This window comes from Parasteatoda tepidariorum, chromosome 6 (assembly GCF_982258835.1).
Source record: "Parasteatoda tepidariorum strain Cologne lab strain chromosome 6, Ptep-v5.0, whole genome shotgun sequence".
NCBI lineage: Eukaryota > Metazoa > Arthropoda > Arachnida > Araneae > Theridiidae > Parasteatoda > Parasteatoda tepidariorum.
This window is the reverse complement of record NC_141760.1, coordinates 25900179-25914871: the sequence shown is the minus strand read 5'-3', so window position 1 is coordinate 25914871 and position 14693 is coordinate 25900179. Positions and strand designations below refer to the sequence as shown.

The window sequence follows — 14693 nt, the reverse complement described above, 5'->3', positions numbered from 1 at the left end:
TTCTGTACTACTCATCATTATTGAAAAGACAAAAGACTTAATGTGCTTCTAAATGTTTCTTTGTTCCCGACAAATGTTAATGCTCATATTTTTTAAAAGAAACATTTAGAAGCACATTAAGTCTTTTTGACTTGAAATGTATCTAATGAATTCTAAAATTTTGTTAATTAAAACTTTAAGGAGCCTCACTAAAATAAGTCTTGGTATTCCCAGAATTTTGCTCTCTTGACAAAATCTGCGAGTTCGATTTTGTTTCTTAAGAGACTTATTTTTTACTGATATCCTCAAGAAAGTTTAAACTATTTAGAAAGTACTAGAACAATTTCTTGATTCTAGTGATAACTCTTCATGTGCCCCTGATTCTAGTGACAACACTTCATGTGCCCCTGATTCCAGTGACAACTCTTCATACAAGATATTAGTTCCTTTTTTAATGTAATATTATTCCTCATGTTAATCAGTAGCTATAGAAACTTTATAAAATATTTAAAATTTATATTTGTCATGCCACCGATCGGAGTATATTTTGTATTTTTAAACAAAATCTCAAATGTATATAGTGCTTGAGCTCAATGCATGAACTAATTTTTAAACTAAACCTTAACATTTTTGTTCCGTAAAAAATATTTTTATGTTAAAAAGTTTTTATTAGTTCGAGTTTAATCAAAAATAATTTAAAACTACTGCAAATAAGTCTCCAATGAGGTTCAACGATAAAATTTATTCATTAAAAGTTACATTTTGCATAATTTTCTTGCAGATTAAAAGTAACATACATTGGTCCATGCAAAATTTCAGTATTTATCATTAAAATAGCAACAATAAACGATTGTAAAAATATAAACATTAGCGCTCATAAAAAAGAACACGAAACATTTAAAAACAAAGTAAGCAATGAGAATGGTATTAAATAAGAATGAGCTGACAATGCAATAATTTCATGGTAAACTGATAGTTGTATAACTTTTTTCCGATACTGGGGCAAAATGTTGACTAAAACACATCTTTCTCTTCAAATATGAACTAACTTTAAAAACAGGTTTTTCTGCCACTTGAAAATTCGTTGAAAAAGACAATATATTTCATGCTGATCAAGTCTATACTAGGCCAAACAATGTCCTAATTGGTATCACATGTTAATTTTGCACCAGGAGAGAAAACATGGCAATTTGCAGAGATTTTTACTCGATTGTCATGCACTGAGAGAAATCGGTAAACATTATCATAAAAAAAAATATGCATTTAAACTAAAACTTATATCTAGATTTGTTGCACCAACTGTCATTAACTTCATAATAAACATCACATAAAGCGCAGAAGGAAGTCAAGATCAGGGCCACTACCTCGATTTCAAACAGTTTCACCAGATAATACTGGAAATATGAATAATGGACTTTTGTCCGAATTGGTGCTATTAATTACCATTAAATCCTTAATATAACATTACTAGAATACAATGCACTACTATGAAATAAGATCAGTGATGATCACTAATTAAAAACAATCCTGCCAGTTGGTTTGGGCAATATGAGTAATGATTCCGATACCCAAATAGATACCATTAACTGTCATTGGATTCATAATTGAGAATAAATTAGATAAGTAATCATTACTAACGTAATTTCAAGCCATTCTGCAAGCTGGAAGTAGCAATGGGAATAATGGCTTAATGCTCCAATCAGTTCAGTTAAGTGCCATTAAATTCATAACAAAACATCATGAAATAAGATTAGTATTGATCTTGATCAGACAGCTGACGCTAGTGATATCAATTATGGCCTGGTACCCAAATCAGTACCAGCATTTGAAACATGCAACTTCAAGACCTTGTAATTATAAAATGCTTGCTTTGTTCCATGGTGCATTTTAAGTTGGTGCCTTTTAATCACTAGCAGAGATTTTTCACTCGGTTGTCTATAATATAATAGCTTTAAAATTGTAATTAATATTGTGAATATTTACACAATGAGACACTAATAAAAAATCTATTAGTGTCTTTTAATTCCAAATTCGAAAGTTGAAACCATGTGATACCATTAGGTCAATAGTTCATACCATAGTTTTGTCAATACCATGTCTAACTTCAGGCCATAGTATGATACTTGTTGGTATACCAGTATATATGATACCATACATATGATACCAGTATATATGATGCCATACATATGATATACCAGTATATATGATACCATACATATGATATACCAGTATATATGATACCATATATATGATATACCAAAATACCAGTAAATAGTAGCAACTTTTACTCGCTTGTCTGACCATAGTTTACCAATCATTGACTTCTCGATTGCAAACATTTCTGAATGGTGGGGCGGGTAAAATGAATAATTGCGTGACGCCATAACTGCAGCCATGAGAAGTTAAACTGATCCTTTCCATATTAGTTTGAATAGGTTCTGTGTCTAATCTTGTAATGGGCCATTTCACGCAACGATCTTCTCTGACTGGCCTGGTAGACCTTAACGACAATGCGTAAGTATTATATGGATCCACTCTGACGGGGTATGGCAAATAAGCGGTCATTTCTTTCCAAACTTGACATCCTACTGATGCTCCTCTTGACCAAGGCAGGGACATCAGGTTAAGTTGAATGAAAACTTTACCATCATCTCTGCTTAAGATGAGATAATTTGGAGCTGGAATAAAAAGTAGAATACTGTCAATCGTGATTAACAAGCCCCCTTTCAATTCAAAATATCGGCCAATATAAGAGCATTTACTTTCGAGATTGTTATAAAGTAGATATAGAGCTAAGCACTTTGTTACGTGTACAAAACTTGTGTGTTCAAGAAAAGAAAAGAAATTATGATGATCAACGTTACCTTGTAATAAGGGTAACTTAATCCAACGGTAAGAATAGAATATTTGAGTTATGTGAACTACTGATAGGGTGACAAAAGGCAAAAAATGTACTTTTATTGGTCAAAGTATTAGTAAAAAAGAACTCACTTTTTCTTTTAAATTTTAGGAATTGTAGTTATAAAGGAAAAGGAAAAAAAGTAAATATATCATAACTTTTCTAATGGATGTGATTGTAATAATTTAAGCAACGACTAACTTTGTTAATAGTGAGAAAGATATTTTTCAAAGAATTATAAACTTTTTCCCCCATAGAGTACTTTATGTACAACAATATTTTGAACAAAGAGAAATAATGGCATAAGGTAAATATTACTTAGCCTTGTAATAAATTTTATTCTAGTCAGAACTGTTATTTCAATTTTTCAAGAAACTGATTACAAGTTGAACATAATACATTTAACTTTACGTAAACATTGACATAAAATTTATAATTAACTATGTAAGTCAAGTTACAGAATAATGAAATTAATAAAAGTTTTTAAGCAGTTATTAATTACAATTATCAATTATAACAGTTATTTTTAACATTTCCATAAAATCGAAAATAGCTATTTTCCGTCATTAACGCTTTGAAGCAGAAGGAACACCGGTGTGCTGTTTATAATTTTTTTCTAACTTTCTAATTATAAGCAAAAAATATATTTTTGGAATTTTTAATTATAAAAAACAGTCTAATAGTTATTAAAAAAAACCTGCTAAATTGTCGAACTTGTTTGTTTTACGCTGTATTTTTTGCCACCGTTGTTTAAAAGAAGATAATACCATGAATAATAAATGACTGTTTCTAATACATTGAAACAACTGCAAATAAGAGCAAATTTGAAAAACCATCACTTGGAAATGAGCCGTGTTGGGAAGATTTTACCTTTAACATGGAAAAAGATAGCATTTACGCGGTATTTCTTGAACATAAGTTATTAAAATGCTTGGACCTAAATTTATGAAAAATAAAAAAAATTAGTAAAATGTGTTTAATAAAAATTCTGCTTTAAAGTTTTAAAGTGATTAAGTTTTTTTTGGGACCCCAATTTTACAGCAGCTCGTTATTGATCTCTAATTACATTAGACACAGAGACCAAACGACTTTTTAATGTTGAATTCATCACTTCATAAAATACCATTTACCTGTTGAGCTTTCCGGGAATTTGTGAAAGAGACCAATAATTCTGAATCCCACAAAGAACATGTGATTGTCGGTACTGAATCTCAAGCAAGGCGTAGATCTTTTTGCAAAATAATCTTCATGGTGAAAAATGCCGAGCTCCACGGAGCACTTAACGTAGCTAATATGGTTCTGGAGCAATTTTGGAATACCGAATGATCTTCGATATAATGAACACGGCATTTTAACTTTCTCTACCATGGATGTGGGAATAAAAGTTCTATTACATTCCGGTATTAAATGCCATTGTATGAGTTTCAGGAAAGGTTCCATGGTTGACAAAACGTTAAACTCTGTCAAAGAAATACATCTGAAAAAAGAAAATTAACAGTTAATAATTAAAATTGTCTAAATGGTGACAAATATAATTTGTAATGTTTCAAAAAATTCTCGCTTCATTCTCTTTTTTTTTTAATTTAACGAGTTCTAAAAAATTCACAAATTTCCAAACGTTATTTTATGGTTTTAAAATAAATCTGAAATAACATTTGTAGAGCTTAATTGAAGAAAGAAATTATACCTACCAAACACAACCATTACATACTCAAGGCGACGATTAAAATGGTGTTATGACGATTATAATGGTGTTAATCTAGTCCCGTAAGTAATCTAGCCCCGTAAGTAATCTAGCCCCGTAAGTAATCTAGCCCCGTAAGTAATCTAGCCCCGTAAGTAATCTAGCCCCGTAAGTAATCTAGCCCCGTAAGTAATCTAGCCCCGTAAGTAATCTAGCCCCGTAAGTAATCTAGCCCCGTAAGTAATCTAGCCCCGTAAGTAATCTAGCCCCGTAAGTAATCTAGCCCCGTAAGTAGTCTAGCCCCGTAAGTAGTCTAGCCCCGTAAGTAGTCTAGCCCCGTAAGTAGTCTAGCCCCGTAAGTAGTCTAGCCCCGTAAGTAGTCTAGCCCCGTAAGTAATCTAGCCCCGTAAGTAATCTAGCCCCGTAAGTAATCTAGCCCCGTAAGTAATCTAGCCCCGTAAGTAATCTAGCCCCGTAAGTAATCTAGCCCCGTAAGTAATCTAGCCCCGTAAGTAATCTAGCCCCGTAAGTAATCTAGCCCCGTAAGTAATCTAGCTCCGTAAGTAATCTAGCTCCGTAAGTAATCTAGCTCCGTAAGTAATCTAGCTCCGTAAGTAATCTAGCTCCGTAAGTAATCTAGCTCCGTAAGTAATCTAGCTCCGTAAGTAATCTAGCTCCGTAAGTAATCTAGCTCCGTAAGTAATCTAGCTCCGTAAGTAATCTAGCTCCGTAAGTAATCTAGCTCCGTAAGTAATCTAGCTCCGTAAGTAATCTAGAAAGTAAATCTAGAAAGTAATTAGTAATACAGAAGTAATCTAGCTTCATAAGTAATCTAGAAAGTAATTAGTAATACAGAAGTAATCTAGCTTCATAAGTAATCTAGCAACAGAAGTAATCTAGTATCACTTCAAAATGAGATAAAAATTGATTATGAACATAAGGACAACTACATTTTTCAATAAAGGGAATTAACTTACTATTCGTACATGGTCTTCAAATATCGAACCTAATTCCCCTGCACATCATTCTCTTTTAAACTGGCAGATGGTATTGAACAAATAGTTATTAATTTAAATAAAATATCTGTATTGTATAATCGTAAAATGGGAATTTAGTGGTATCATTTCATAAATGGTCGTGAAAGCAGTTGTAAGTTATTTTAAGCTAATAATGCAGACATATTTTAGTAAAGTAGAAAATAAAACATGCTTCCAAGTAACTAATATACAAAAACGACCGATGTCAGTTTATTAAGTTTTCAAGCATAGTATGATTATAAAATGCGTTTCAAATTCTTCAGTATTAATTATAGTATTTTTGCTAATTTATTTTTCCATTTTTTAAGAATAAATTAAGTTTTATCTATCGTAAAATAAATAGTTTATTTCAGAAGTATTTACTCATTTAATCAGATTACTTAAAATAGCTTGGTATATATAATAAATCCATCACCGTGAGCGATTCAGAAAATTCGAGTTTTTATTAATAGCTTAGAAAATGATCTTACTTCCGAGTGCATTCACTGACGGCCCACTCTTTTAAACTAGTAAGAAGGCATCCCTCGTTTTCAATGTTAAAAAAAGGGTTGGACAGAAAGTATTCCATACTCTGAGGCTTCAGATCAAAGAATCCATGCGTGGCGGACACAATAAAACCGGCTTCCAGTATGAAATCTTGAGATTCCTTTTCAAGTAAATCCAGAGAATAAGTTCTTGCAAGCTCGTAAAGAATGCAGACATTGCTGAACTTGATATTAGAAGTCAAGTAATTCTCGCATAAGCCGATTAGGGTTTGTACGCTATACTTGTGAGCAACTTTCAAAAGAGTAGTTGCATCGTTCCAGTCTGTGAATTCCACCACTCCCATATAGAGGTACCTAAGAATAAAACAAAATGGCTAATTCAGTTGCCTGCATTCGTTTGTACATGTAGATAGTTCATAAAAACTATGTGCTTTAAGTAAAAGTTATCTTATAAGACAAAGTAGTGATACCGAAATACAAGATGAGGGAGAAGCACAGGAATATTGTACCTTACTGAAAAATTAATTTTCAATGCAATCTTTCCTATTATTATTTTTTTTAAATAGGCATTTCAAGCTATGTTATTTATTTTGAAGTAAACGCATGTTCAAGTTATGTCACTTTTCTTAAATACGCATTTTAAGCTATATAGCTTTTCTTAAAAACACATCTAAACCCATGTCCATTTTCTTACACATGCATTTTAAGCTAAGTTCGGGATTCAAAAACCACACTGACAGTTTCCTAGCTACTAACAAAGTGACAAATATTGTAAATATGCATTCTACATTTTAACTCTGCAACAAAAATTCTCTCTGAAATTACCGGTTTTTTACGGACTTTTTAAATTCACATAAATATAAAATTCACATAAATAAAATAAATTCTTTTTTCTCTCTCTTACGTAATATGCAAATGTGTCTATTTGATTGATTTGAAACTCGTAAATCATGAAAATACAGCACATTTTATGAATACCCATACTTTAATTTGTCTTATAACCGGCATTGAATTTTAACCGGCTGCCGGTCCATCTCTGAGTTTTCGACTATCAATGATTTTGAAGTCCGCAGCCTTGTAATTTTGAACACAACCCAAAAAACACGAGAACCCCTGGATCAAGCATTGGAACAAACTAGTCTTCGCGGAGAACTTTTTTGATAGAACTAACACGCATTTGCGTTGAATGGAGAGAAAAAGCACGAAAACTTACAGTTAGCCTAACGGCAAGGACCTGAGCACTGTGATCAGTGAGAGCCAGGTGCGGCAATTTGTATCCACCAGCCATCTCTGGGATATGAACTCGGCTCACCTCGTTGGAAGGCAGACGCTCTGTCCCCTGAGCCACCACGGCTCCAATATCTATTTCAAAAGTTTTGGTGTTTTTTATACCCTAGAGAAAAGGCCGCAAAACTTTTTTAATCCTAGACATCCAAAAATTTAATAATTTTCTTATCAATCCCTCTATGAAAAACGAGAAAAAAAGAAAATAATCTACCTGTTTCTTAAATAATTCATGTTATTTTGGCAAAAACAAATTTTAAATCATCGAGAAAGATGTGCGTGGCTAGTTTATCAAAGTTTGGCTCGAAATTTGTTAGTTTTAGTCATAAACAGCTTCAGCATTCCACATTCAATTGATTAAAAAATAATTATTGGTAAAAGAAATTAATAACTATGTTAAACTGTGCTGAACAAAAAAAATGATTAACGAGATGTAATTACGAGGTTTAGTGAGCAGCGCTTTCCTGTACATTAAAAAAATTAGAATACTGATTTAAGAATTCTGTAAATGTCATGAAACAAAATTATAACTACGTTTCTGTACGCTAACTGCTTTGCCAGTACTATTTAGATCCCACAAATATTCTGAAAATTACACACAGATATCCCATTAATGTAAAAGTGGAAATGCAAAAAGTGGAACAATACTTCATAAACTGTTTAATTGCATGGGGACTGGTGTCTCTAATTATGATGGTTCTCGTGTTCTTCTCTAACATGTCCACCTCCATCATTGTCCGGAATACTTCACTCATTGTGCAAAGGACGAGCTTGTGAGCTGGAAATTGCCATTTTTCGTCCTCATATTCTACTTTGATGCACACGTCACTGTCGCGTTCGTTGAAGAACAATTTGTAGCCAGCAGGGTTACCGAGCACGTATTTCGTACCGCTTACTCCTTGCAATTCTTGAAATAGATTATTCTGGAATAAAAAACACTATATAAAAACATGCACTATCACTAAACCACCAAAAAATATAGACTAGACTTAATAAAAGTCATTAAAAAAAGTAATTGGAGAAGAAACAAGGTTCTGAATTAGTCTGGTTCGTCATTCAACTGAAGAGACTCACTGTTAAAAGTTTGGGTGTAGATAATAGAACAAAAACTTTTGAAATTTTAAAGGAAACACCAGCGTGAAGTTTCAAAATACTTGAAAGACATTTTTTAAAGTCGATCAGTCATTTTATTTACCAAAAACTAATACTGATCTAAAAAAGACTTTTATCCCTTTATTTGAATGATCATTTATATGGCCTACACATTTGAATTCTAAGAATTTCTTTTATTACAAATATATGTTAATTTTCAGTTATATAATAATAAATATAAATTGAAAAAAGAAGTATTTTTTCAGACAATTGAGTTTAATGGTATGAAACCAGATTCATATATAGTGTGCTAAGCAACTTTGAATTATGACCTATGTCAGATGCATAAGAGGAAGGGGAAAAAAACTAGATGGCATTAAAGAAATTTAAAAGCAGGTGTTCCATGTACCTGAAACTAGTATTTAATGAATGGGAAAAAAACGAACAACAAATTTATCATTTTTTCTTTATGTGGTTAAAAAGTACATCATTTTATTTGCTCTACTCTATTGTGATAGAGCAGGTTAAAATATACTTTTAGCCTGAACTGTAGAATCACCCCAACTTCTACTTTTTATCACCAATCTTAAGCACCAGATCACTGTTCACTTCAGATTTGTGGCTACCAATATTTTACTCCTTAGCCTTTTAGTCTTAAAATCAAATCCAGAAGACATGAGAAATATTAAATCAAGCATTGAGATAAACTCTTATCACTTTTTGAGTGACACTAATTCATTATTAGCTTTAAATGGAAAATATAAATCCAATCTGTTTCCATGGTTAGCTCGATTGAAAATGGATTTTAGTTCATATTCAGTCTAAAACAGGAAAATTGTTAAGTCAGCTCTGTGGTTAAGTCAGCAAGGCGGACGCAGACTATGAAATGATTCACCATTATCTGGATTCGAACCTGGGTCACCCCATGAGAAGGCAAATGCTCTATCCCCTAAGTTCAACGTGAAAGTTTATTAGTCGCTTAAGATTTCCAGATTTTTCAGGACAGAATATTGGTAATTTATAACAAAAATTATGACTGTTACTTAGCTAAAAGCTTACTTAGCTTGCTTCTCACTTTAAAAATAGTGCTTTTTTTAAATATATTTTGTACATATTCGAAATTTTCCTGGTTCCAGAAGGTTGACATTCATTCGATATATCAATAATTTCTATATATTCTTATTCATCACAGCAATGTAAACCTGTAATAAGCTTTTAACAGTTTAAAACCACTTAGAAAGAAAACTGTAGGACTTAGTCAAACGTGGTGGGTCGTAAGAATATTGTTTTTCACGTAGCTAATAACCATTTTTTCCATTATTTCAAAACTCAAACTAAGAAAAAAATGACATATGCATTTATATGAAAGCAATTTTATGACTTATTTTTTTATTAAACAAAAAATAGTAAAATTGATTAAAAAGAATGGTAATCATAATAATATAAATTATAAAACAACTCATGCTTGACTAAATTAAAGTGATCTTTCATCTAGACTAGTTTAGATGAAAGAGAATATTTAGATTCTTGACGCAAGCAACATAAGTTTAAAAACGTGTAAAAAGAAACAACGTTGAACGTAAATTGAGAAAGAGTACAAGTTTTTGTGTTAGATATCCCACAAATTTTTTTATGCATTAAAAATAGAATTAAGATTCAGAACAAAATGTGTTTCAATATGTCATTAAAATGGTAATAAATAAATTTTGTTCTTAAATTACCTGGAAGCAAAGATTGATTATTTATAGACAAATTAATTTAATCAGAAATTACTTGAATGACGTAAAATATTTTTTTAAAAAAGAAATTAAAGCCAGCGGGTTACATCATTGTAAAGGGTTGGCTATAACCAGCTTTAAATTTACAAAAAAAGTTGAAAAAATGCAAGTCAGGGTGAAGTAAGTTTCCGTGTTTAAATACTGATAGAGAATCTATATCATAATTATATATATTGTTACAATTAATATGTGAACATGCAATGAATAACAGATTATCCTTGTATAAATTATTCATTTTCTGGTCTTATATTAAAATCTTGCACATACTAAATTCTAAAGTTATTTTTATAAAATACTTTAATACTATTTGATTCATAATAGAATATCTACGAGCAAAATTTTGTCCTACGATATGTTGAATTCCACGACTCACTCTTCTTTGCCAGTGGATTCGCTTTCATATTTTATGTGTATTTGGTTCCATGATATTTTGGCATACTATATCAAATTTTGTGTGTCACAGGGAGATGACAAAGATTTGATCAAATCACAAGGTAAGCTGATCAGTTCATGATGGAAATCCCTTAACTGTTTTAGTGAAACGATGAAATGGTGTTAAGATGTTATGATCAATGTAATTTATTAGGAAATATTAATTATATTATTAGTAAATCTAAGTAAATTTGTTTAAGTGAATAATTCTATCTATTATTACTAATATTCCATTTTTTATAACTGTCTTTGAACAGATGACTCAGTTTCTGTATTAACGACTATTGATGTTCAACTTCATAGCCTTGAAATTTTGCACTCTATTCAGAAGACAAGTAAACTCCTAGTCCAAGCATTGACAGAAAGTTTCCTTCACGGAGGATTTTTTGATAATAATCTGGATTTGCGCAACATGGAGAGGAAAACCACGAAAACCTCCCATGATTAGCCTGACGGCAAGGGGACTATAACCAGTGATGCGTCTGTCTCTGAAGATATTTAACTTCTGCACTATGGTCAGTGCGAGCCAGGGGCAGAATTCGTATCGACCAGCTATCGCTGGGATTTGAACCTGTGGCACCTCATTAGGAGGCTGACGCTTTATCCCCTGAACAAGGACGGCTTGTTATTACGAATAATTACCAATGAAGTTGGATCTATGTAGTAATTTTTAACTCATTTTGAGAGAGATTTCCAATGCGCATGCGCAATGGTAATTTCCCACCATAACATCTAAACAATATTAGTTTACTTTCAATGCAGGTTTCCTGCATTTTGAATGTGCTATTTGTCGTGCGAATACTTTGTACCAGAGGTTTATTTTTATTTTACCTTTTACGTTTGCAATGTTTAAGCATTTTGTCAAGTGATCTTGGGTTTAGCGGGCAACGACACTTAACTTTAAAAAACAGCAGTGTATATTTAACAGATCAATAACACTCACACTTCCCTTCATTATTCTGATTATTAAAAATAACAAACAAGGGATATTATCACTAGCCACATTGCAAACATTAATATTTTCATCACTTTTTTGTAACGATAAGTATGCAAACTCTACATTTTAAAGATTTTCATTCGTTAATAGATTTGCAATATTAAAAAAATCAAATGAAAATTATGAATTATAATAAACAAACCATCACTCATTAAATAAAATAGAAAAATAAACTTTTAAAGTTATTGATTTAAATTGAATCATAAGTGAAAACTCGTATATTTATTTAATCTTTATTTTCCTTCGACTTATTCACTTCATTTTTTACTAACAAAATTAAGAGAAGAGATCAAATAATTTTCTTTGGAAAAATCCCCCTGCAGAGTTATTTCAACATCTTTCAAGAATTGATAATATAACTTAAGAATTTGATCAAACCTCCATTTTCATCATTCTCGTGCGACGTTAAAGTGACATTTTTTAAACAACTGACATACAAGAGATTGTACAAGTGACATTCTTTGGCCATTTCTCAGATAATTTCTTTAAAACAAAGAGAGAAGAAGTTTTAAATTGAGGCTTTTAAATTTTGTTTGGGAAACAAGAACTTTGTTTGGGAAGTTTGGGACTTCAGAAAGCAGTTTTAAGCGCAAATAAAAATAGTCACACTGCTGTCTCAGTGCTTAGAGCAAGTATCAGTATTAAGTTAAATCAAAAATGAATAAATGATTGAAATACTTATTAACGGTTACCCATAATACTAGTACAGCAAACTTAAAAAAAAGATATTGAGGATAACTTTAGATTTTTACATGATATAAACCAGTGTTTCTTAACCTTTTAGATATAATGGACCCCTTTTAAGAATTTTTAAGAAGTCACGGACCACCCCCCTATGAAATAAATAATTGTAAAAAACATCAATTATTAGAAAACATTTAATTTTATTATTTTAATAGTATAGAAAATTTTTAAAATTAAAATTTTTAATGTGAAGGTTGCTGCTGCTTTTCCTTAATTAATAAATTGAATTGGGGGCTGGTTTTCGACAAAGCAACGTACATATCATGTTCAACATTCAATCGATTTGGATGTTATGTTTTTATTGTCATAAGTGTGGAAAATCTCTCTTTGCAAAGATACACTGTTGCAAACGGAATTATAACTGCCATAGCTCGTTTTACAAGCAATGGGTAGGCTTCCAAACGTTTTAAAAATTAGGAGTAGTCAGCGGACCCCCAAAATATAACTCATGGACTCATGGACCCCTTAGGGGTTCATGAACCACAGGTTAAGAAACCCTGCTATAAACCAATCATTAAAGTTCAAAAATTTGACCTCAAGTATGTTTCCATTAAAATGTGCATGTTAAGAACGCAAAATTTTAATCAATGGAACAAAATTTTCTAAAGGTGCTTTTTTCTCTTTTGGGTTTACTGCTCAACATTAGTAAATTTTACGCCAGTTTCTGTTTTATGTAATTCAGTGCAAAGTCTATTTTTAATTCAGTGATTCATTTTAATTGCCTTTATTGAAAACATGATTTTGTCTAATTTATTTTCTCGTAGTTCTGATAGATATTTTTACTTAAATTTAAATTATTTTTTTTTATTTAAGAACTTACATGAACAATAGCAGGTTATTTTTAGTATATTTACATTTAATGAGTAATAAAATGTATTTTTATATTCTGTTACAATATTTGCTTTTTTCTTCCACGCTAACAACCTTATGGATAAAGCTCAAATTTGTAAAAATATTAATACTTGCATATTTGATTTTTTTCGAAATAAGATTATGACTAATAATTATAACTGCTACATTTCTTATGGATATAAAGTTAAAACTCAAAGCATTTTTTAGAACTAGTGATCAATATATTGATTCATTTTTATACTTGTTTAAGAATTAAAATTTAAAGTAAAATCAGTAAACTGCTCGTTATAACTTTTGAATTGACTAGTTAATATTATGCGTATTTAACTCTCGAGAGTAAGAAACCAACAATAAATAAATTTTATCTTGTGAAAATACAAAGATCGAGTTTATACCAAACTAAATTCCAAAATTAAAAACGTTTGGCTGACAAAATTACCAGACTCTCCTATTCTACTGGATAATGAATTCTTTATTCTGCTGAAAATGCTTACACGATAGTATGATTTCAAACATTTACACTTAATGTTGATCTTGTTCTGGGCATTAAACCTAATTTAAAACTAAACGCTGTTTAAGAATAATTGAAAATACATAAATATATACAAGTATTGAACAAGAGAACAAAATTAGAATATTACATATGACATGACTGTATATTATATAATTTGAATTTCACATAAACAAAAATGCAAATAATAGGTTTTTTGATTGTTTCCTTTTAATTGCAAAAAACTTATAACCACTCCCATTATATTTAATGAACTGTCAACACATTTTTAACAGTCTCATAGCAGCTAACTCGCATAGAAAAGCATTTTGGATTATTATTGTTTTATTCTCTTACGTAATTAGTTTTAGTTAATTGACTCTTTGAAGAAGCTATTAAATAATATGAAAATAAGAAAAACTTAAATCACAAAACTCACGGCCATCAGAAAAAAATATTGGTGCAACAGTTGAAAAAGTATCTCATGCTAGAAAAATATGGTTATACAAGCTGAAGTTATTACGGTACTTAGAAACAAAAGCGGTTAAAAGTACATAACATATTTAATTCATAAAACTCCAGACTCAGGAGCTTAATTCAAAGATCTGTTCTTAAGCCACTCGTTATTGAAAAGTTTGACTTGACTTAGGTTGGTTGATTACTTTCCCGGTGCCACCCTGGCCGAGCAGTTTCGCCGCTGTGCCAAAAGCTCTGTAGTGAAGAGGCAGAGACTTCAAGTTCCATCGTAACCTTGGTGGGATACGAACCCACTACCTCGGTTTTTTCTCTACCTTATTTCTGCTATTTACTTTTCAATTTGACAAAGGCTTATTAGTAAGGCCCGGATTTTGATGACATTTGCATTTTTTGCATTTTTGGACATTTTTTGTCTCTTAGAGCATTTTTTTTAGATTTATAGGGCATTTTTCTTTAAATTTTT

The 14693-nt window shown here is 31.1% G+C and overlaps 1 protein-coding gene across 1 annotated transcript; it reads right to left on the bottom strand.

Annotated features, from left to right (window-relative positions):
- Positions 1–701: 701 nt before the first annotated feature.
- Positions 702–14399, bottom strand: LOC107450175 (kelch repeat and BTB domain-containing protein 12). The gene is made up of 5 exons (XM_016065919.4): positions 14193–14399; positions 8017–8291; positions 6070–6438; positions 4009–4355; positions 702–2657 (listed from the first exon to the last, which is right to left on the bottom strand). The coding sequence occupies exons 1-5, from the start codon at positions 14196–14198 to the stop codon at positions 2287–2289; spliced, it is 1368 nt and encodes a 455-aa protein (XP_015921405.3). The 5' UTR covers positions 14199–14399; the 3' UTR covers positions 702–2286.
- Positions 14400–14693: the final 294 nt, after the last annotated feature.